This window comes from Corythoichthys intestinalis, chromosome 6 (assembly GCF_030265065.1).
Source record: "Corythoichthys intestinalis isolate RoL2023-P3 chromosome 6, ASM3026506v1, whole genome shotgun sequence".
Lineage (NCBI taxonomy): Eukaryota > Metazoa > Chordata > Actinopteri > Syngnathiformes > Syngnathidae > Corythoichthys > Corythoichthys intestinalis.
The window spans coordinates 57,723,784-57,748,506 of NC_080400.1; the positions used below are offsets into that span (position 1 = coordinate 57,723,784).

At 38.6% G+C, this 24,723-nt stretch overlaps 1 protein-coding gene across 1 annotated transcript; it reads right to left on the reverse strand.

The window, feature by feature from the left end:
* Positions 1 to 267: 267 nt before the first annotated feature.
* On the reverse strand, positions 268 to 23,951 carry LOC130917150 (Na(+)/H(+) exchange regulatory cofactor NHE-RF4-like). Its single transcript, XM_057838254.1, has 11 exons — positions 23,872 to 23,951; positions 18,670 to 18,697; positions 15,908 to 15,969; positions 15,611 to 15,822; positions 14,815 to 14,886; positions 14,592 to 14,724; positions 12,656 to 12,792; positions 12,378 to 12,585; positions 7,557 to 7,753; positions 7,403 to 7,492; positions 268 to 420 (listed from the first exon to the last, which is right to left on the reverse strand). The coding sequence occupies exons 1-11, from the start codon at positions 23,885 to 23,887 to the stop codon at positions 391 to 393; spliced, it is 1,185 nt and encodes a 394-aa protein (XP_057694237.1). The 5' UTR covers positions 23,888 to 23,951; the 3' UTR covers positions 268 to 390.
* Between the last annotated feature and the right edge of the window lie 772 nt (positions 23,952 to 24,723).

The window sequence follows — 24,723 nt, forward strand, 5'->3', positions numbered from 1 at the left end:
ATCAGATGCATTGTAACAATGAGTAAATCTACACATAGACGATGTATCCATTTATATATTTATGACACGATTCCCTCTTGTACTGTAAATCAAGGCTTATGATTAGGTATCCACTGGATGATTTTCATTTTGGAGATGTGAAATCTACCCTGTAGGTTCATCAGGAAAATGTTGACAAAATTAAATGTGACATTTGAAGAAATTCCTTACTTGTCTGAAAGTTATTTTTATTCAGTTCATTTTTATCTGAATGTTTTCATCCACAACTTCATATTCACATTATGTACACACACACTTTGATCTTAAATTAGCTTGATAACGATATGGAGACGAAATCTTGAACCTTCGGCTTGTGCTTTGGATGGTTGGCCGACCTCATTTCCACTGTTGTCACAAAAGAGCGTCACCGAATCTTTGCGGCTACACAAAACAGTAAAAGCAAGATTAGTTTTGATCATGAAAAGCCTTCGGCTGAGTTAGAGTTCATTTTAATTGTAAACTTTCATTTGTTTATTATCCAAACTTCATGTCTGTTAAGGTCAGTGACATGAATGAACAGAAATCATATCGATGAAGACATTTATCGTATTTTCTGCACCATAAATCACTTTGTATTTTGGCTGTCATACGCGGAGTTTAAGGGGGGGGGGGCCCCCCTGGTGAATGAAAACTGTCATTGCATGTAATTGACTTTCCTATATATGATTTTAAAATGAGTTTTTCGTTAAAATATTGTCTATAAAAGTTCTAAAGCAATAAAACAAAAATTAACAGAAAAATATTTTTATAATGGGTCAAATTTATTTTTCAAACAGATCACGTGACTAGCACTGTAGACTGTCATTTGCTTTGCTTTGCCAAAACCACCCGAGGACTGAAGATGGATATATGTAATTTTTTTCAAATCTAAGCTTTCAAAAGCGACAGCAACTACTGAGTCAGACCAAGGATTGAAAATGTGGACCATGAAACGCCAGGGAGCACTGCCAAAATGATGAGCGGAGTTTCAATTTGCCCCACTAAATACTCTAATTGTACAACAGAGCCACCACTGGTGTCTTGCCAATGTAGTTGCCCTCGTCAAAAATTGTATCCCCTGGACGCAAAAGCGCGCACACACACACACACACACATTAGTTATGAGTTACGTCGACTTAAAACAATTAATTGAAGCCAGAAAAGAACCACATTTATATATTTTGAACATCGACGTTTATTAAACTGGAGAAACTCCATACAGGACTTGAATTACAGTAGTAACAGTTATCGTTCATCCTACGGGTAAAACAATAAAACGTTGTCTTTTTTAAACGCTCAGGTACGTACCTTACGTCATACAACAGATTTTTTTTTTTTTTTTTTAATTGATGGATGGGCAATGTTTTAAAACCTCGTAGATAACTACATCACCAAAACACGGAAATTAAGCAAATCAGTGCAGCGCAGTGGCTCCTCCCAGGGAATACAATTTTTGACAGGGGTAACTACATTGGCACGACACCTGGCAGGCGTACCATATTCGCTATCTTGGCGAAAAATATTGCTGCCCTAAACAGCCGGATTTAGAATTCCCCTCAAGAATGATGGGAAAGAAAAAAACGCTCATTTTCAATTTATTATTATAAATATTCTTGTAAGTTAATTTTATTGCTGACACTGCGTTTGGGGGTCATCAACATGTCTTGCCCCCCCTGCCCCAAAAGTAAAACTCCACGTATGTTGGCTATGTCTGTGACTTGTACACAGGTGCGATTTGTTTTTTGTTTTGTTTTGTTTTTGCAACAATGAGAGTTGCAAGAAGGATGCTCTACACATGCCAAGGGCGTAGGTTTGAATAGGGACTTTTTATTTTTCAGGATGCTCAAATTGTCCCCACCGACTTTTAAGCAACCTTATTTGCATTAAATAATGATAGGCAATTTAGATTGTTTTCCCATTGTAGAATTGACCCTACCAATATGCAGTGAATTATTTTCATTATGTTCAGATTTACATTTACCTCTTTTCACTTGATGAGTGTACCAGTCCATTTTCCCCTCCCCTCAAACACACGTTTGATTGGCTGATGACTTGTCCCCCCCCCCCCCCCCCCCCCCACACACACTCACAGCCCTGACAGAAATACAACTTGTCGACAACATGCCGCCCCCTTCAAAAAGGAGGGATATTATATTGGCCAGCAGCAGCCACTGTAAGTAATGTAAAAATGTTTTGGAGGTGGAGAACACACCACAAATTTTGTTACTGAAAGTCTGACCTGCATCAGAGTTAGCATAACATTAAACTGTGTGAATTTACTAATCTGCAAAACTCGAGTAGGAAGCTGCTTAGAGAGTGATGTCCACCTGTATGTGTTCTCTACTGTTAACGTTATTTCAACTGTGAGAAATGTAGTGAACCGAGGTTTACCCCCTTCTCCCCAATTTTCCTTTTTATTTTCATTTTTTCAATGTGGTCTTAAGCAGCCCAAAGGAGCATTCATTTTTTTTGTTGAGTTTGGCTGTGCTTGTTGACAAAAGCAATTGTGTTTTGCTTGAAGGAAGGCTCCATTTTTATTTGTGTTATTCCCTAATTAAGAAGTTTTTTTCAGTTATATTTAATTTCTTTCTTCTCTTGTTGACTGGCAGTAAGGCATGTTCATTTTTTGCATTCCTGGATAGTTAAATGGTAAATGGAGAGTATTTATATAGCGCATAAAACTACATGGTTACCATGCCCAAAGTGCTTTACATCAGCACACATTTACCCTTTCACGCACCAATGGTGCTGCTAGCCCATTGAGGGCAAATTAGGGTTCAGTGCCTTGCCCAAGGGCACTTTGACAGTGAGCAGTCATAGCCAGGAATTGAACCGCTGACCCTTCAGTCCCGGGACAATTCGAGCTACAAACTGTGCCACGGCAAGATTATCATTGACAAGTTTGTATTTTTTGCTGTATGTTAATGTGATCATCATTCAAATATTGCAATTTAAATGTACCAATAAAATCCAGACATCTTCTGGAAGTTTTCAAAATGTTTCTTCAGTAGTTAAAAAAAAAAAAAAGTTTGAATCCAACGGTGTATCACCTGAACCAATATATATGAAAGTATAAGTCAGTATAGATTTACTTTGCATTGATCATTTAGCCTATCGATTACCGTATTTTCCGCACTATAAGGCGCACCTAAAAGCCTTAAATTTTCCCAAAAGCAGACAATGCGCCTTATAATCCGGTGCGCCATATATATGAATCAATATTGAGCCACAACGGGCTTACAAAATTGCACCATTACAATAAGAAAACCACAAATAGTTTTATATTTGATAATTCAACATAAGCAGCAGGTATAGTCATAGGCGTTTTTGGCCTTTATACATGCTCTGGTCAAATACAGTGCATACATCGCAAAACAGTGGAAAAATGATAAACCATCTAACACAAAAAGGGTGACTGTGGAAAAGAAAAAAAATTCCCCTACACTATGTGATATAAATGTTGCACTACATGTTTTACCTTGTTGTTTTGTTGACGTTCCCTTTAGAGCAGCACCGTCTAATGGATGCATAAAATAACCCCAGCCTCTACTGTAGCGTTTATTCTATGCGCCTTATAATGCGGTGCGCCTTACATATGGAAAAAGTTTTTTAAAAATTGCCGTCTATCAAAAATTGAAGGGTACTATATTGTATTTATTTTACTTCTGGTAAATGTTTTATGGAAATTTACTATGTCCCCAGTGTGTTTCATTCAAATTCAGTCCATAAAATAAATTGTATGAGTAGATGAAAAATCCACAATAATTGTTATGATTTTATTGTCGTGGATAAAGTAAAGTCTTTGATTATGTGTTGTTTTTAAATTAATGTAAAAAATAAGATTTTCTATTTGCCCTGATTATCACTTTCCACTGTGTTGCGTTAGTGTCCCTTTAAGAAAATTCCTCATCTGTTAATGACACCATTCTTTGATGTCATTCATATATATCAATGAAATGAATTGAATTCTTTCAAAAAATTTCGAGGTACTTCCGAATTTCTGCTCGCGACTTCAGGTTTACACTATCTCCATCCAAAACAACAGTGGAACTGGAGTAACATTACTCATCAAAATCCCTCAAAAAAAGACAATTTGGAAATACTGTATCCATCTGCCATCATCTCGACATGGGAGTACAACATGTTCACGAAGGCAGTGTGGAACCAAGCCCGGACCACCACAAAGTGATTATGAGGCATGTTGCCGCTGATGTTATGGAAGGTATGTTGTTCCTATCCCTGCATTTTCATGTGTCTGGTGGTCAAAAAATACTAAAACTAAAATCTTAGCATGAAACAACTTGTTGTCTTTGATATTGTAATTATGATGATGTTTAATCGGTAAAACTTTATAATAACTATCCGTTTTACTAGTTAATAGAGCATTAGTGAACTGTTGATAAATGATTTATTGTTGATTTGTAAAGTATTTAACAGTTTATTAAGCATTTACAGGGTTTTCCAATATGGTTGACCCCATTCTACATGCCCATGCTAGTTGATGGATCTTAATAAAACTTTATACACTTTATGTTGAAGATCATAATTTTTATTGGTTAAATATACAAAGAAAAGTACAAATATTTTTTGGTTCTATGGCAGATTTTCATAAATGTGCAACATGAGAACTGCCTGCAAAATGCCTTATCAAAATGCCTTTTCTTTTGAAGTGAACGGCATTTCTTAACCTGAAAAGATAGAAATGCCAAACGTTACACACAAAAACTTGAAACGTTTCTACACAAACTGTGTTTCAGGTTAAAAACACCCTGTAAATGCTTAAGAAACTGTTAACAAATACTTCACAAATAAAAAATTAATCATTTATCAACAGTTTACTAATGATCTTTTAAATAGTAAAGCGGATAGTTATTATAAAGTGTTACCATTTAATCTACTACAACTACTGTAACGCTGTGGCTGTAACACAAGCTATCTGCTGCTAGCCTGTTGGTAATCAGTACGTGTAGGATGGATGTGCCTCACAAAAACACTAACTGCATGTCAATCGACATATATCGAGTCTACGTGTGTTGTACTTGATTAAAATAATGCTTATGCTCCACCTTCGTCAATATTTTTCTAATAATTTTTATAAATTGTGATTTATTGACCTGTTTTGCATATGCACCAATCGTTTTATATAACAAGAAATGGAATCATGTTGTCCAAATCGTTCAGATTAATGTCTGCAATAAAAAAACATATTTTTGTTTATACATTGTATCACAAAAGTGAGTACACCCCTCTCATTTCTACAGATATTTAAATATATCTTTTCATGGACAACACTGAAAAAATGACACTTTGACAATGAAAAGTAGTCTGTGTGCAGCTTATATAATAGAGTTCATTTATTTTCCCCTCAAAATATAGCCATAAATATCTAAACCCCCGGCAACAAAAGTGAGTACACCCCTTAGAAACTACATACATCCCTAAATGTCTAAATTGAGTACTGCTTGTCATTTTCCATCCAAAATGTCATGTGACTCGCAAACAGTTTGCTGAAGACATGTCAAGAAAGCACATGGATTACTGGAACCATGTCCGATGGTCTGATGAGACCGGCAGGCTTTCATGTCTTCAGAAGAGGCTTCCTCCTGGGGTAACAGCCATGCACACCAATTTGGAGCAATGCTGACAGCACTCCTGTAACAAACCACGTTATATTTTGCAGGGAAAATGACAAGCAGTACTCAATTTGGACATTTAGGGACGTATGTAGTTTCTAAGGGGTGTACTCACTTTTGTTGCCAGGGGTATGGATATTAATGGCTATATTTTGAGTTATTTTGAGAGGAAAATAAATTAACTTTTATATAAGCTGCACACAGACTACTTTTTATTGTGTCAAAGTGTCATTTGTCAGTGTTATCCCATGAAAAGATATAAATATCTGTAGAAATGCGAGGGGTGTACTCACTTTAATGATACACTGTATGTACATACCTTGTAGTATTTCCTTGTAACAACAAAATCTGTGCCAGCCCTTCTGCATTCGGCAACTGTAATATTATTTGTAATTTCACCTCATTTTGGTCACTCAAGCGGCCGGCGTATCAATCTACACCTCACGTCAACAGACTGACAGGTTGTTATAATTTTGTCCACAAATGATCATCTAAGTGATATGAACAAACACTCATATTTCGATCTTTAGTTTTAAAGCACATCCTTAACTTATTGTCTGCAGCTGGTTTCGATTTAAGGCGTATGGCGAGGTAAAGCCACACTGGTGCATTGTAGCTACTAGCTGGTCGCTGATCAAAACATTCCACTTCCAACCATCTATATAGGCACTTCCAGGAGTTCACGCACAGCACAGAAAGTCTTGGAGTCTCATCTACGTCGTGCTGAATCCATTTTTAGAGATTCCGTGGGTTCCTCTGGTTTGATTTTGCAGTTTTAACTTTGTCAACACACTGCTTACCTCAACCGCACTTCATGTTGTTCTGTCTAAACCGGAAGTTCGGAGCAGAAATGATTAAAGATGGTGCCGCCCATATTTCGCTCAGGAAACTTGTCTATAGATTTCTCATCAAGTACCCGAAGTCATGTTAGCTATTATGCTAGCAAAGCTTTTTTTTTTTTTTTTTTTTTTTTTTAAGTGTTTCTTACCATTCGCAACATCTGGTTCTAAGTAAAAGGTAGTCCTATCTCTGAAAGTCTGGAATCACAATAAAATCCAATAGAAAATAAGACTTGAGGGGGCGTTCACATGCAATTTTCGAACCGAAAAGTGGAATTTACCATAAGTACAACACCACATGAAGGCAGCAATAAACTTTTTCTTTCCTCTTAATTGGTCATTTTTTACCGAGATACGACTCATATTCTTAATTAATAGTTTTATACTGTATTTTAATTTAATCATATAACATAAGCATTGGTTCCCTTCTAACCGGCAATAATTCTGGTCACCACAAACTGGTTCTGTGACACTCATGATCACGGATTCACTTTAAGAAGGATTTAATATCACTAAATGTGTACAAACTGTTCACTTAATTAGTAGCTTCCATTGTATCCTCATCGGGACCCTAAAGACAGCAAAAATTTAAATTGTGCAAGAGCTGTGCTTCAAGACGTCGTCATCTGAAGTAAGCCTAATGGATTTAGTAGTGTTTTGTAAAAACGTTATTTCAGCAACAGGTATTTGAATGACTGGTTATGTCACACTGCCAGATGCCTTTGTAGCCTGTTGTTCTCCATTTTACTATAACTATAATATATAACAATGAGGGTCATGTGCCGTATTGGCATCTCAAGCATCCGTTGAAGATTTGGTCATTAGAACAATTGGTCTTTAGCGTTCTCGCCAGGGACTTTTGTATTGTTAAGCTGCGCAGATGGTTGAGAGTAGAATTGATACCTGTAATACCTGTGCTGTATGAATGGCAGTCTGATTTAGTACATCCAGGTCATCCTGGTGTATGAATTTGTCGTGAAAGAACAGCGGAGAAACGCCGATCTGCAGGAAAAACAGACGCCACCGATGATTCTTTGCTAAGCACAATGTAATTGATTGAACCTACATTTCTGAAGAGGCGTCTCCCTGGTATACTTATAGCGGTAAGGCTGACTCTTTCTCCACTTTTCCGAACCCTTTTGACAATATCGTCATGCTCCATGAACTCCACTGGTTCGCCGTTGACTGCCAGCAGAAGATCGCCATCCTCCATCCCGGCCTCCTCCGCTGGACTCTCCTTATCCACCTCACGCAGCACATGAACTGTTCAATAGAAAATTCATTTTTTAAGGCACACACACAATGTTTTTCCCCATTGTATCATTTGATCAGAGGTGAGTAGAGGACCCAAATTTTTTACTCAGTTAAGAGTAGCATTACTTCAAAATATTACAAAAAGAGTAGTCATCCCAAAAACTTACTCAAGCACAAAAGTTATGCGGTGAATACACAAGTAACTGCTTACAATGTCTGAATTTTTTTTACATACAGTATGTGTATATATCTGTAATGGGTAGAGTTGCCAAAAAATTTTAGCAACTTTTGCCATTGCAAAAATATAAATCTAATATGTCGAATAAAGAGGAAAAATGTAATGACTCTTGTGTAGCTAAAAGTAGCGGAGTAAGAGTAGTGATTCTTCTTCACAAATCTACTCAAGTAAAAAGTATTGCGTTGTAAAACTACTCGAGGAAGTACATTTTTCACAAAAAGTTACTCAAGTAAATGTAACGGAGTAAATATAACGCTTTACTACTCACCTCTGTCTATACAGCAGACTGTGCAGCTGCTTAGGGCCCCTTACCACTAGGGGGCCCCCACTCTGGCAATTGTTTAATTTATATTCTATTTTGTTTACTACAGTTTGCTTTATTTGACTGTTGTGAGTTTTGATACTTGATTACAAGCTTAAAAAATGTAAGTTCGTCCTTAACTTCTTTCTTTCCTCTTTTAGAAAAAGGTTTGGCGCTATCTACTGTAAGTACTGACAATCATTTGGGGTGACAAGTTTGAAGTATGCAGTGCAACACAATCTGATTAATATACAGAATATGGACGTATGGCTTGGATTGCATGTATGGGTTTCACAGTACACTGTGACGAAATGGTGGGCCCCTTTGCATTATTTTGCTTAGGGCCCCCAAATGGCCTGGGCCGGCCCTGCTATACAGTTATGTAAAAAAATTAGGAAACCCAATAGAAATCTGTGTGTTTTCTAACATATTTGGTCATATGGATTTTTAATATCAATTTTAACAATCTTGAGAGATTCAAGCAATAGATCTAAACAAAACTGAAAAAAAAAGAAGAAATTTCATAACTTTCTTTAAATGTAATTTTAAATAAATGCAATTTCTTTTGAGGAATAAACTAGGACACCCCCACGTTCAATTCCACTTAAAATGGCTAAAATCCCACACAGGGTTATCACATCAGGTGCACATTATTAGAAAATAATTACCCAGTGTTTTGAAGGAGGCTTGCCTTATTTAAACCTCACATTTAGTTTGCTGTGCCCCTGACTGTTGAAGTGAGAGAAAACCCCATGGTAAGCTCAAAAGAGTGGTTTGGGGCCTTCAGAAAGAAGATTGTACTGTAGACGCTTAATAGTCTGTTAAGGGATTTCAAAAGATCTCAAAAGAACGTAAAATCAGTCATTCCACTGTCTACAATAGTCTACAAGTGGAGGACATTCAAAACAACTGCCAACATGCCCAGGTCTAGCCGTCCAAGCAACTTCACCCTGAGAGCAGACCGCAAGATGCTAAAAGAAGTCTCTAAAAACCCTAAAATGTCAACACGGGACCTACAGCAGGCTCTTGCTACTGTTGGTGTGAAAGTGGATGCCTCTACAATCAGAAAGAGACTTCACAAGTTTAACCTTCATGGGAGGTGTGCAAGGAGGAAACCTTTGCTCTCCAAGAGGAACATTAAGGCCAGACTGAAGAATGCCAGAGTGAATGTAGACAAAGAATGAATCTAAAATTGAATTGTTTGTACACCAGAACAGAGGACATGTTGGGCGTAAACCCAATACAGCATTCCAGAAAAAGGACCTCATACCAACTGTGAAGCATGAAGGTGGAAGTGTCATGGTTTGGGGATGCTTTGCTACAGCAGGACCTGGCCAGCTCACCATCCTAAAATCCACCATGAATTCTATCGTGTATCAGATGATGCTTGAGAAACATGTGAGATCATCTGTGAACAAATTAACGCTGAAGTGAAACTGGACCCCGTAACATGACAATGACCCAAAACATACCAGTAAATCCACCAAGCACTGGCTGAAAAGGTAGTCCTGGAATGGCCGAGTCAAAGCCCAGAGCTTAATCCCGTTGAGATGCTTTGGGGTGACTTGAAACGGGCTGTACATGCAACAAACCCCTCAAACATCTCACAGTTTAAAGTATTCTGCGTTGAGGAGCGGGGCAAACTTTCTTCAGACCAATGTTAAAGACTGGTAGATGGCTACAAAAAGCATCTCACTGACGTTATTTCAGCTAAAGGAGGGGTAACACTAGCCATTAGGTGGTAGGGTGTCATAACTTTTTCCTCAGAATATGCATTTTTGTTGATATATTTGGTTTAATGAGTAAAACAATATTAATGTTTGTTGTTTACCTGCAATTAAGTCACTTTCTTTTCCAGAGATAAAGATAAACAAGATCAGACATTGATATGTGAACAGAACTGAATATCTAATGGGGTGTCCTAATTTTTTCACGACTATATGAACTGTTATTATTATACTGTACTACAACCAATTACATAACCACGTTAAGCCAAAGAAATACAAAAAAAAAAAAAAAAAATCTACAGATATGAAGCATCATTCGTCCAAAGACCATGAGTTCCCTCTAGTGGAGAAAATACTTCCTTTTTTGAATAATTCAATCACAGTTCATATTATAAAATTGAAAGAAATATTGAAAATATCTCCGGTTTTCGGCGCCAGTTAAAAACTGGGAGAGAGGTTAAAATCCTCGCTTTCGAGTCATGTTGGGGCAGCGCTCTATGTCAAATACTTGAACTTTTACGGTGCTTAAAAGACGCCACATGATTGAACAGGCCAGTGTGAGGATAGAATAGCCAGCTTGAGTCTGATTGGTATAATGATGTCATGTGATTATTGTTGCGACGTCTCATTGGTGAAACTGGTAGACCCACTGGCAAAATAAAATAGTAAAATCTAATATGTTGAATAAAGAGAAAAAATATAACAATGAGTGTAACCCAAAGTAACAGAGTAAGAGTAGCGTTTCTTCTTCACAACTACTCAACTAAAAGTAAAAAGTATGGCTTAGTGAAACTACTCTTAGAAGTAGATTTTTCTCAAAAAGTAAATATGACGGGGTCGTCGGCTTCACACTCGTGTCCGAGTATTAGTTTCAGTCGTTTGTCAGCCTATTTTCGTGGTGGGTGTTTAGGTTTCATATGACTTGAGAGGCCTAGTCTATGGTGGAATAATCGCTGGCATTGTGTACAAGGGAGGGTCGGTGGAGGACGGGGTTGTTGTTGTCTCTCTTGTCTTCTCCTCCGTTTTGACTCTTTGTTTTCTGTTCGTTTTTTTCGAAAGCATCAATTCCTTGGTGAATAATTCCCCTCCATGTTTTGCGGTCCATGGCAGTTTGCTCCCATGACGAGGGGTCGATGTCAGTACATACCAGGGTGCGCTTGAGCTGGTCTTTGTAGCGCATCTTTGGGGCGCCTCGTGGTCTAGTGCCATTTGTGAGCTCGCCGTACAGCATTATTTTGGGGAGTCAAATAGGTGTGTGAAAACGACAGAATGCCATTTGCTGAGAGTGTTGTTTAAGGTGGTCGTGGCTGCGCGACTCCCACGCACACACACATGGCCCAAATCATTTCCACTGCGGCTCAAAAAGATGAGACAGGCAGCCTTCATGATGTTGGTCGGATCGAGCTGCCAGATTCTTGTTTGATGAAGATCCGCCTTGCCGCCAGCCCGACAGGCGTTGCCCTCTTCTGCCGTTGCTAATTAGCTTCATCGTTGGGGTCTTGTTGGGTTTTATTTCGGAGTTTCCTTCTCCTAGCCTTTGCCTAAAGAGGCAGACCCTATAAGGCAGCAAGGGATTTGAATTAAGAGTTTTCCTTCGCTTAGCCTTTGCCAAAGAAGGCTTACCCTACAAGGCAGCAGGGGGGAACTGAATATACCGTCAGTCCACTCGGTCACTTGCTTGCGTTCTGTGAACCACGGAAAGGTAGCAAGCAAGCAGTTAGGAGGCAGAGGCTGTAAAGGGCTTAAGACTAGCTTAGCCTAAGACACATGCAACTCCAATCAGCCCCCCAATGTGACGGGGTAAATGTATAGCATTATTGCCCACCTCCAGTGACGTCAAGTGAAGAAAACATTTCCTATCGTGATATTAAAATAATCAATCTCCGGTTTTCTGTAGTCTATCGGGGCCCAAAAAAACCTGAGAGGTTGAAATCTGCGTCATCTGGTAATGTTGACTGCAACACTTTATGTCAAATAGTTTTCTTTTTTACAGTGCTTTACTGACGCCACGTGATTGAACAGGCCAGTGTGATCATAGGACTTCTGACTGCAGGCTTTTGTGTTCTCATGTTACTGTAATATGACGTCATATTGGTATAATAGAGTCATGTGATTATTATCACGACGTGTGATTGGTGAAACTGGTCTAGCCACTGTATGAGTCTCTGGTGAAAATAATAATTAAATCTAATATGTAGGAAAAAATATACCGACTGGAGTGTAGCCCAAAGCAACAATGTAAGAGTAGGGTTTCTTCACCACAAATCTACTCAAGTAAAATTTATGGCTTGCTAAAACTGCTTTTCTCAAACAGTTACTCAAGTAAGTGTAACCATTTGACTTCCGAGTCCATAATAAAGGTCTCACCTGTTTGCCGTGTTTCGGGAAACTTCTCTTGCCTCAACAGGAAACCATATCCGTCAGGTCCTTTTACCAAATGCATGGTTTTTGCGGAGTGTGGGAGATGACAGTGGCCAGCCAACACTGGCAATATGGGCATCTTCCTCCTCATATAGAGAGACTCGCTTTCACCATCAACGACCAGCACGGTGACAGAGTCTGCGCTCTTCTTCAACTGAGGACCAAAGATATTGCAAGACTCGCTTGCATTTCCAATTCAGTAAAACACAGGAATTGTTTCTTACCGATCTGTTGATAGAGACGTGTGTAAGATTGGATGTATCAGCACCGTTCATCCAGACTAATCTGTCTCCGCTGGTGACTCCGGCTTTTTCCGCTGGACCTCCAGCCCCTACGCTAAGTATACAGTGTCCTTTTCGGCCTGCTGAGACAAATCAAATTACACCGTTTTTACACTGAATGGCTGATTTGAACGTGTCCACATGACGTTAATGTACAGGTATGTATTTTATACAGTGTTGTCACAGATTACGTGAAAAGTAATTTAATATAATTAATCAGGGAATAGTATCGTTTCTCGTATTTACTGTTTGACTGTTTTTATTTTATATTGGGTGTGTTAGAGTAAGACATAGCACATATACCATAGTTTAAGGAAAACAAGCAGAATATAAGGCATAAAAGATACAGGACGCCTTCTTATCACAGAAGCCCAACGTGTTCGTCATGAGCATGATTGACGCACCAACTCTCGCAATCAGTTATCCCAAACAGTCTACAACAAATGGCGGGACGCTCTGTCCCAACACAAGGAGCACCGGAGAGCGCCCGATATCCAACTGATAACACGACTGACAAGACTCCAAAAGCCCGTTTGATGCTGAGGTGGCAAAATCCAAAACCCTCGTTGCCCGGACAACAGTAACTCCTGAATCCTCCTGTCCAATCCACAAACAGACAATAATCCCAAACACACCCTTCTTCCTACCCACAGCCTGCCCCGCGAGAGCCTTCAAAAGACTGAATGTTAGCGTTGTCATTTTTTTCTCGGGAACCTTTTGTTGAAATCTGATATGGTGACCTTGGAACGAGCTTGCCTTCCCGCCTGAGTGTTTCTGTTTCGCCTTGCCGTTTTGATCGCTGTCCACCTGAATAAATTGTCAACTTGCTTTCGGTGTGTCTTCTTTGAACCTTTCAAAATGGAGTCAGTACAAAGGGTTGAGACTAAGGTGAACGCGCGGAGTTTAGCCCTACTGGCCGGATTACCGAGGTCCCGCCAGCCCGGGTCGTTTAGCTGCACCAGCACGTGCCCAGCAGTTTGGCTGGCGTGATTCCGGCGGTCTGGTTGGAAGGTCAGATTATTCAATTAAAACAATATTCTTCATTCTACATAAATTATGAGGCAATACCAAAATAGTAACACACAGACACCAAGGATACTTTAATCAGAAGAACTTTTATCAGATTACTGGTTTGAAAAAATGAACGCATTAGATTACTAGTTACTGAAGAAAGTAATCAGATTACAGTAACGCGTTACTTAGTAACGCGTTACTGTAATCTGATTACTTTACTGATTACTTTACTTACACTGATTTTATACCAGTGTTGTTTTCGTCAACGATGACGATAACGGAAATATTTCCTCAACGAACAATGACGATATGATCACTTGATGAGACGAAAATGCGCAATAGTTTCCGTCACAATTTTGAAGTAACTTCATTAACACTCAGTAAACGTTTCTGTTGTTGTGATTCAATAAAAAATATATATTTTCATAGTTAATTGATAATTGTACTTATATTTTTAATTTATTATCTACATACAATATTTTATTAGTCAGCCTAGTTGTTCCTTCTGTCTGTAAATAAAGCAGGACCTCTAATAATTGGCATATTTGAAAGCATTAATAGAGTGATGTTTGAAAATGAAGGAAAACAACATTAATTTAGCTTTGTTCCAACATGATTAATAATCAAAATACCGTTTAGGTTTTTGTAAGGATTTCAACGTTGGAAAATCATTATTCAAGGGTGCAAAAGTGATAACAGGTCAACGTAAGCTGTCAACGCTGATTCAATGGTATAAGATCGACAGCGGAATGTTGATTCAACATCTTTTCAATGTCGGTCTGCTATCTTGGGAGCATCCCTGACATATATAATGGATAACTGAGGCCCTAGTCACCATACATTTTCCAGCATCTGGTGGTGATACCTTCAGCTGAGATGATGGTCATTCCTAGGCCGTAGTGCTGGTGCCAGTCGATGTGATACAGTCTGGGCCGAGAGCAATGTCCTCCTTTGGAGGCTGTAGCAAGCTTCTGGAGATCCACGCCAGTACACACTGCCTACATGAGATAAACTTATATGTTAATGAAAGTAAGTTTTCTGGTTTTCTATCAACTTGAGAGAAACCTATGTTTATGTATATCCACTACCTGTTCATAGTCAGCTCTCTTCAGCACCAGGAGAAACAAATGTAAGCCACATGACTGGATCTTCCTTGCCACCTGTCAGATGATTACATTATGAATTTTTGGCTAACAGATGTAATGCAGACAATTCAGCCCTCACACTTAAAATAGATTGGACATCATTAGTACGTGTCCTTGGAATCCTTGAAATTGCTTGGATTTCACTTTTTAGATTTCAATGAAGCGGTATTTAAATTCATTTTTAACGATTACAACAATTATTCTTCAAGAGTGGTCTCTTTTAAACCTATTTACACAGGCAAATCCCATTTCATTTTGTGGCATTTACAGGTCACCTCCTATTCATTTGGAGACATTCCCAGGTCATATCTATTCAGTAACCCAAAATCAACAGGAAGCAACCCATAGATGCGCCAATATCAAAAGGTAATGACCTGAAATGCCCCCAAATTGGCTGCTATCAACAGCCATAGACATCTGACCTGTTCAAAGTGGGTGGTTCATTCGCTGGCAACCTCCCAGTTCAAATGGATTGGTTTTGGACAATAGTTTTTTGACCCCTAGTTTTGACCATATTTTCAGAAACGAAGCACCCGGTTCCAAATCTTTTACCGGCGCACTTTCACCCCTGGCCTTATTTCTAGCATGTATAATGCAACCAATACAGGCCATACAATGTGTAAATCACGAATATATCTAATAACAGGAACACACGTGAATGGGTGGCCGACATGACGTTTTTCTCTGGTAAAAATGTTAGATCCGTGTTCTTTGACTCATAGGAATTCTGCAGACTAACCTTAAAGAAGTCCATATTGACCACATATTCCTCATTGACTTCCAGCACTCGGTCACCTTCTTTAAGTTCGCTGTGCTCAGCTGGGCTCCATGGGTTTATGGCTGTGATCTCCAAGCCTTGCTCATCTGTGTTCTTCTGCAAGTAGAAACCAAAATTCTGCCCCTCTACTCGCCTCAACTGGTGCAGTTTGGGCAGAGTATTTTGCTCTGTTTCTGGACACGGGTTTATCAAAACAAGTTGAGTGTGGCATGGCGGAGAGTGATGCACTATTACATAACCTTTGCGTTGAAAACTTACCAAAATCATCAGTGATGACCAGAGCTGGATTATCGATGCCTTCCTTGGGGTTGAAGGTAAAGCTGTCAGCAAAAATATGAAAAAGTAATGCTCAATAGACTGGACCTGTCTAAAAGCAGTACTCTTAATACAAAAAGTAAATATAAACTTTGTTTTGATTCTACTTCGAATTGACAGATAATGCAAAACACCAGAGGTGGGTAGAGTAGAAAAAAATTTACTCAAATAAGAGTAGCGTAACTTCTAAATAATATTAACTGTAGCTGCTTACTATGTCTTTTTTTTTTTTAATAATGGAATTTTTTTTTTCCTCAGCACAACTTCATCTATATGAAATGTTACTATACTATACTATAGCCCAGTGGCCCCCAACCTGATATCTTATTGCCGCATATTATGCAGAATGGTTGTGGGCTCCTCTTATAGCTCAATAGGTTTCCTTTTGCCCGTAAAAAAGCTGTCCAAAGACGTCGACGTTGCCCCCCCCTTAAACTCCACTTATGGCTTTCATGCAGGAAAAGGTTTGCCGTCATCCAGCATAGCGAAACTATTAACCTCTAGATGCCTGAATTTACATTTAACTCATTGGCTGCCATTGACGGTCACAGACATTCAATTCATTTTGACTGGGAGAACTGGCAGCGATCGTTTCATTGATGCCAGCCCTATCTATCACTTTCGATAGCTGTGAATGATTTCATGAATACATGTAAAAAAGCACTGGAGAATAGAGCACATAAAAATAAAAACAATAATGAAAAAAATAAATACGAATAAAATACAATAAAATTGGAAAACTATAAAAATAAAATGAGATAAAAAATTACAAAATTTAAGAATTGTTATCAAAACATGAAAAGGACATTAATAATAATCTACTCATTTAAAAAAAAAATTGAATTCATATATATATATATATATATATATATATATATATATAATATATTTATATATATATTTTAGGATTTACCTTACATGTATTTTTAATTTAATGTTCTACGTTTAGCTTTTTTTCTTTTCTTTTAATGAATACTATTTTTATGTCCTTACCATTGCTTTGTGTATATTTGCTAAATGTAAATTCATGTATCAAGGGGTTAAAGGTCTTCTGCTCAGATAAGAAGGATATGACAGTATAAAATTTAGTTTCATTGCATGTTATCTCATTGGAACACAACACACCGTCATTAGTTTACAGAGATTGTTTTGATATCCTTAACCCTTTATTGCCAAATGTATCACATTTCATACACCTAAAATTTCATGATTTAATTAAAAAAAAAAAAAATGATGGGTGCAAGTTAACACATGCAGCTGCATGTTCCATGAGAAAAAAATAGGATTTAGCAAGGGTTATAGATATTAGAGCGCTTATTACACATATTCATTTTGACTTTTCTTTTTACAAATAAAAAAAAAAGGTTTCATTAGGACCTTATTTTTCAAATTTTGTGATTCTCTGATAATTGCTTCATGTTGCAGGTATTTAAGGGTTAATTTACAAATGATGAACACTTCATTACACTTGCATCATGACATGAGAACCAATCCAAACGCTTTATTTTGCCATTCAACCCAAGTAAGCCAAATTATTAGGAACATTTGTCCGAGCACTGCTACAGCAACAAAAAATTTCAGTATCATGTATGTACTGTATAATTAGTAGATTCACAGACAACAACAGAAGCGGACTGCCTCCAACGCTGGAAAGAACACTTTAGCCTCTTGTTGCATCACAACACCACCCTGATTGACCCCACTCTCCTATCAGCTTCCAACGCTACATCCCCTAACCCAGTACTTCTCAATTATTTTCTGTCGGTATGCCAATTTACTGTATATGATGCTAACAGCGCTCGCTTACTGATGTAACACTGACAAAGCGGGACGATTGCTGGCATTATTCGGCTGTTTTCGCTGAGAAGAAGAAAAAAAAAAAAATCAAGCTGCTTATCAATGTGATTGGGGTCTAATCTCTAATGTCTTAAAGTGACCTCTTAATTGATTTGGCTTGCTGCTGGCCGCTGCAAACATTTTCAGACACAGTAAACAGACGGGTATTTCTTCGTCTGCCACTGTATAAAAACTCAAAGCCAAAATCTATATACGCTTTGTCATATTTTCTCCTTTTCTCTCTTCATATCTCTTTGCTGCGTGCTCTTGTTTCGTTCAAAAATACAGCGCACACTCTGAAAATGCCACATCCTTAACTTATTGTCTGCTGCCGGTTTCGATTTAAGGCGTATGGCGAGGTACATCCACACTGGCGCTTTCTAGCTGGTCGGAATCAAAACTTCCTATCATATGGACGCTTCCAGGAGTACACACCATGCACAGCACAGTAAGTCCCGGAGCATCATCTACGTCCTACTGAATCCTTTTGTGGAGATTCCTTGGGTTCCTCTGGTTTGATTTTGCAGTTTAACTTTGTCTATGCACTGCTTACTTCAGTCGCACTTCATGTTTTTCTGTATAAACCCGAAGTCCGTAGCCGAAAGATGGCGCCGCACATGTTTTGTTCAGGAAACTTGTCTATAAAGCACCTGAGAATCATCAGATACTTGAATAGTCTTTTCTACATCAAATGTTTAAGTACTGTCCAAAACTTTGCACACAATGTCCTTATTTAAATGTCCCTTTCTGGTCTGTTTTGAATTTGATCAATTCCTGAACTCCTAATCTGTTCTTGCGGTGCATTCATTTCTACGTCACTGCTGTTAATTGAATTCTGCTTGGAAGGCAACATTTGAAAAATGACTCACCGTGGAAGCTCAATCACATCCTGGCAGCCTGTGGGATACACAACCATAAAGTCAACAGTATCATCGCCACTTGCGCTGAAATTTATTTGGCAAATATTTGGACTTATAATATATACATAGTGATTGGATACCTTATTACTACCACAGGCAACTGTGCACGTCTGTCCACGAGACATGTGCTTGCTCATTTGAGGTTTGGTTGGTTTGATTTCACCAAATTCATATATATTCATATATTTATACACACATATAAACAGTATATGCATACAGTGGTATGAAAAAATATCTGAATCTTTTGGAATTTCTCACATTTCTGCATAAAATCACCATCAGATGTGATCTGATTGCTGTCAAAATCACACGGATGAAAAAAAGTTTTAATTAAAACCACCCAAACATTTATGGGTTTTCACATTTATGTTTTGTGCCCCCATGGCAGCAATAACTTCAACCAGACGCTTCCTGCAGCTGCAGATCAGTGTGGCACATTGATGAAGACTAATCTTGGCCCATTCTTCTCTACAAAACTGCTGTTCAGTCAGATTCCTGGAATGACTGACATGAATTGCTGTCTTTTAGGTCATGCCACAGCATCTCAATGGAGTTCAAGTCTGGACTTTGACTTGGCCACTCCAGAACGGAGTATTTTGTTCTTCTGGAAGCATTCTCAAGTTGATTTACATACTTCTGTGTTTTGGATCATTGTCTTGTTGCAGCATCCATCCTCCTTTTAGCTTCAACTGTCTGACAGACGGCCACAGGTTTTCCTGCAGAACATCCTGATAAACTTTTGAATTAATTCTTCCATCAATGATTGGAAGTTGTCCAGGCCCTGAGGTAGCGAACAGCCCCAAATCGTGATGGTCCCTACACCATGCTTCATGGTGGGAATGATGTTAGTGAGCTGTTCCATTTTTCTTCCATACATGACGAGGAATGGGAATTGATAGGATTTTTACGATTCAGATTCCTTTATCGACGATTCGATTCTTTATCGATTCTCTTATCGATTCTAATTTGTGGAAAAACAAGAACAAACATTTTGACTGGCATCTAGTTTGTTCAATCAGAAGAGCTTTACATTCTCACAACGAGGTCAAAAGAGGCCCAAAGCCTCAATGTTAACTATGGCAAATAGACAAGAATGTGTAACATTTTACTAAAACATTTTTCTAATAGAAATTTTTTTAAAAATCTCCTTTTTAAAAGGACATATGAGCTGATAGCACTCAAAAATAATAATTGAAAAAGATAAATACAGTCAAATACAGTCAAATACAAAAGAACAGTGTGTATTGCAAATGTGCAAAATGAACAATTCTTTTGCAGAAAAATAAGCATGTCTGCTTTTTCAGGTAGAATACGTGATCTTTCTGGACTTATGGTGTCTCCAGCAGTGGAGAACACCCTCTCACATGGGGTGGAGAAAGCCTGCGCACACAGAAAGTGTTCAGCTAGTCCAGACAGCAGGGCAGAGTATCTCTTTTGTTGTCCCAAATATTAACAAGTTCATAGTAAGGTTGGTGTGATTACATAAGGACGATTGGATCTCACGCAATATAAGAGGAATTTTAGAACAATCCTTCGTTAACGCTGATTTGTTAACTTCCAAAACATAGTTGGGGTACTCTATGGAAAGGCCTTTTGATACAGAGTAGAATAAAAGTGGTTTGGGACCAATGGGACCATCCTATCTACAATTACGGGTGAAAATACGCTGATTGGCTGTAGTCGTCAGGTGCATTTCGGGAAGTCATTTGGAACATCCACTTCCGTTAGTCGTAGCAACACAAAAATACCACTATCGGGTGTGGAGTTATATACTTTTGTGTGAAATCAGTAGTCAGATTGGCCCTACGACCCACACAATTCAAATTATTCCGAAAAACCTCAAAAAACCATTGATTGGTGGACTACCGACCGAAATGAGTATCATAATTGCTAATAAAATCATTTAGGATTATTTTAGATGCATATATGTTCTATTATCCTTTTAGAGTATTCGACGAGGAATACGATAGACCCATTAATAGACTTTTTGGAAAAAACATCACCCTTTCTTTAAGTAGTCTCATGAATAATGACTTGGCCTGTAAAAATCAATGCTTGAACATTTGGCAACTGCTCTCCAGATTGCACCTGGTAAGAGGTCACTCTTACAATTATCACAGTCTTACCTACTGATTTGAGCACATGTGATATGAGCAAATTATGTGATGCAATTATGACATAATTCGTGCAGCTTGAAATCTATAGGAGAATTGTTAGATAAACTGCTAAACGATTCCGTGGAATGGACCCGCTTCTCTACAGGAACCTGTTCTGAATTCCCATCCCTACACATAATGTTGTGTGTTACTCCTAAACAGTTCAACTTTGGTTTCATGAGTCCACAACTTCTATGGAGTGTCCAAGTGCCTTTTTGTGAACATTAAACGAGCAACAATATTTTTTTGGACAGCAGTGGCTTCCACCATGGAGTCCTCCCATGAACACCATTCTTGGCCATAGTTTTACATATAGTATAGCTGATGTGTGCACAGGGACATTTGACTGTGCCAGTGATTTCTGTAAGTCTTTAGCAGACACTCCAGGGTTATTTTTTACCTCTCTGAGTATTCTGCTCTGAACTCTTGGCGTCATCTTTGGTGGACGGCCACTCCTTGGGAGGGAAGCAACAGTGCCCAACTCTCTCCATTTGTAGAAAACTTCTCTGACTTTCGATTGATCAACATCCAGACTTTGATTTGAAGATGCAGGCATTTGCACATAATTTTATGTTTTTGCCTATCTGATGACATTGTTTAAAAAAAAAAAAATCAGACTTCATGTTCATTTTGGCAGATCCGGCACCTCTCGTGCATATAAAATAATAATAATATAAAAACGTTGGGGGGAAAGAAGATGAGTCGTTGATGACATTGTTTTAAAAAAAATAATAATCAGACTTCATGTTCATTTTGGCAGATCCGGCAGCTCTCGTGCATATAAAATAATAATAATATAAAAACGTTGGGGGGGAAAGAAGATGAGTCGTTGATGGCTTTCTCCACTTTATTGTGGCAACAATAAGAAAACAAAATAATTGCGGACTGCCGCCACATTCGACTGCAAAGTTTTGCTTCTCGCTCATCTCCCCCTCGCCTCCTACTACTCACTGCTCTCCAGTCCCAGCGTCTCTTAAACGGATCGTGCATAGTGTCTTGTTATGAGCTTTTTGTTGACAAAGGTATCGAACACACAGCGTTCTGACAACTTTGTTTCTTTATTAACACATGGAGCTAACAGTACGAACACAGCTTGGGACTCTCGGCAGGCTGTGCGGAGCGATAGATAGAGCCTGTAGAAGTGGCGTCTAAAGGCGTGAGGAAATGTTTTTTCACACAAGCGAACAGATCACAAAGCACCACTTCAGTGTTGTCCCGAGACTACATTTCCCATGATTCACTGTGTGACCTGCGCCGCTCGCTGATTCGCTGCGAGATTGACTCAATGGCTACGCTAAACCAACACACTAGTTGTCAGCTGTCACCTGCTCTCATAAAACACAAACTAGAAGGCTATCATGCGATCACCGTGGAAGAAACGCCGAACCGTCCAAAAGCAATGCAATGCTTGAAGCATGAAGGTGGAAATACATAATACAAATACAAATAAACGTGCACAAACTAACCGGCGGTGTGTGTCTCTTACGGCAACGTGACAGTGAATTACCGCGACGCCGACCCGCTTATATGCACATCCACACCCCTTTCCCGATTGACAGTGGATTAACCCTTTCGGACAAGATCGTAGATGACGCACAATTTAAACACGCTTAACCTAGCGAACGCAACAACAACTATGATCGGGGATTGCCACGAGTTAGCTTTCGGCTAACGTCGCTAGCTTCTACTGTTCATTCCACAACAGTTGGCAGCTCTGCTTTGACGAAGTCATCAGTCATCTATTCAAAAATCACACTTACTTTTTGGCAAATCCTTGATCATGAGCAGACCGGTTGAGGAAGCAGGCATCTTCGAAGTGTTTGCAGCAGAGAACACTACTCAATGATGGCGTGAAATTCATTCGCTTAGTGCGACCAAAAGACGTGCCCTGCTATCCTTCAGCCACTCATACAACTTTTCTTTAGATTGACAACAATACATCGCCACACACCGCCATGGCATTTTACCAAGAAGCAATGCAACAATACTGTGTGTATGGCGGACTTCCCTCGCAGTTCTCGGTGTGAACGTCAATTCCGAAGATTGTCAAAGAAAAGCATTTTCGTTGTCAAGGGCATTGCTATGGGTTAAAGAATTTGGAAGGGTTGCGTTAAAAAAAAAAAAAAAAAAAAACGAAAATATGCTTAAAATTGTTTAGCCATTGGTATTATTCAAAAACAGGGTTGGCCAACCTTACTTCACATTTGGCCTTTAAAGCAGACACTTTTGTTTTTTTATCTGTGTGATTTTGACAAAGATCTGATCACATTTGATGGTGATTTTATGCAGAAACCCGGGCAAAAATGGTTGTACAATTTTGGGTTGTTTTATCTAATGACTCACTATTTTTCAGTTTATTAAGAGACTGGTGTTTGATTATGGCATAGTTGTTTTATTCACTAAATTATGGCAATTAATATCAACTCATGTTTGATTGTATTTACATGCATAAGTTTGTTTCGGCTGCAGTTGTTCAAAAAGTGCAACAAAAATAAAATTAAATTGAGATCACTTTTGTTTTGACTGTCAAATCGAACCCAAATAATGTATACTGGTGATCTTCCTCCTGAATACCTTGGAACACAGGAGGTCTACTAAGACCTGTAAACTTATTTTGAGTATGATTGCTATATTATACTGGTCTGGTGCTTCTTTGTGTCATAATAAGTAAGCTAATGGCAAGTTTGTGGTCATACTGTCATCATTACGGCAATAGCTGGTCTGGCAATGTTTAACAAAATGGTTAACAACTGTCAGGGTGCAGTGTACAATCCGACGGAACACCAACAGTAGAAACTGGTTATCTTTTCCAATGCTACAACACAACACATACCTTATGCCATTTCATATCTTGTACAATGGTTAAAACCATATCCTGCTATACTGCAGATAAATCATTTACAGTGCAAATGAGACATTTTAAAGTGCTTACAATTTAGATTGAGTAATACTAAGCATTTTTTCCAGCCAAAGTGAAAGAAGGAGGATAGCTTACCTGAGATGGACCTCATAGTGTTCCGTACTGTATTCCCAGGTCACTATCTGCTCAGAGTGAAGAGCAGTCAAGAGCCCAGCTTTGGAGTTGAGGGATAATAAAACTCCTTATCAGCTGGCGAGTTGGAGACTCCTTTCTTAACAACCTTGTTGTTTAAATATTTACCCACGGTGTGGTTAAACAACTCAGACAACTGTGTGCGCAGAGCTGGTGTGAAAGCGGCAAGACCGTTAAGGTTTATTTTTGATACGAGTCAACATACTTAAAGGGACTGTAAATTGGAAGTCAACATAAATGATTTGATTGGGCCAAAGAAACGTGTGTTGTTCACAAGTCTGACAAATTGAATAAAATGTATTGTAAAATGTAATAGGACTTCAAAAATTGGGCTAACTGTGCTTAAACCACACCCAGCTCTAGTGCCAACAGTCTATCAAGCTAGAGTAGTTTTAGTCAACAATGACGATAATGAAAATATTTTGTTCACAAACAATTTTTTCAAGATGATGACGTGACGATGACAAGCTAAAAACCTGGCTCTGAAGACTAGAGCATAACGATGCGAATGCCAGTTTTCGTCTGACGAGATGACAACTAGACTAGTTTATCCCAAAAGTGAGTACACCCCTGGCATTTCTGCAGATACTTAAGTATATCTTTTCATGGGACAACACTGACAAAATGACACTTTGACACAATGAAAAGTAGTCTGTGTGCAGCTTATATAATAAATTTATTTTCCCCTCAAAATAACTCATAATATAGCCATTAACACCTAAACCCCTGGCAACAAAAGTGAGTAAACCCCTTAGAAACTACATCCCTAAATGTCTGAATTGAGTACTGCTTGTC

Coding starts and splice junctions, on each gene's coding strand:
- LOC130917150 (XM_057838254.1), bottom strand. Junction 15,970..18,669: donor GATGTGATTGAGCTTCCACG/GTGAGTCATTTT, acceptor TTTTGCTGACAG/CTTTACCTTCAACCCCAAGG. Junction 12,586..12,655: donor ACGTCTCTATCAACAGATCG/GTAAGAAACAAT, acceptor TTTGGTCCTCAG/TTGAAGAAGAGCGCAGACTC.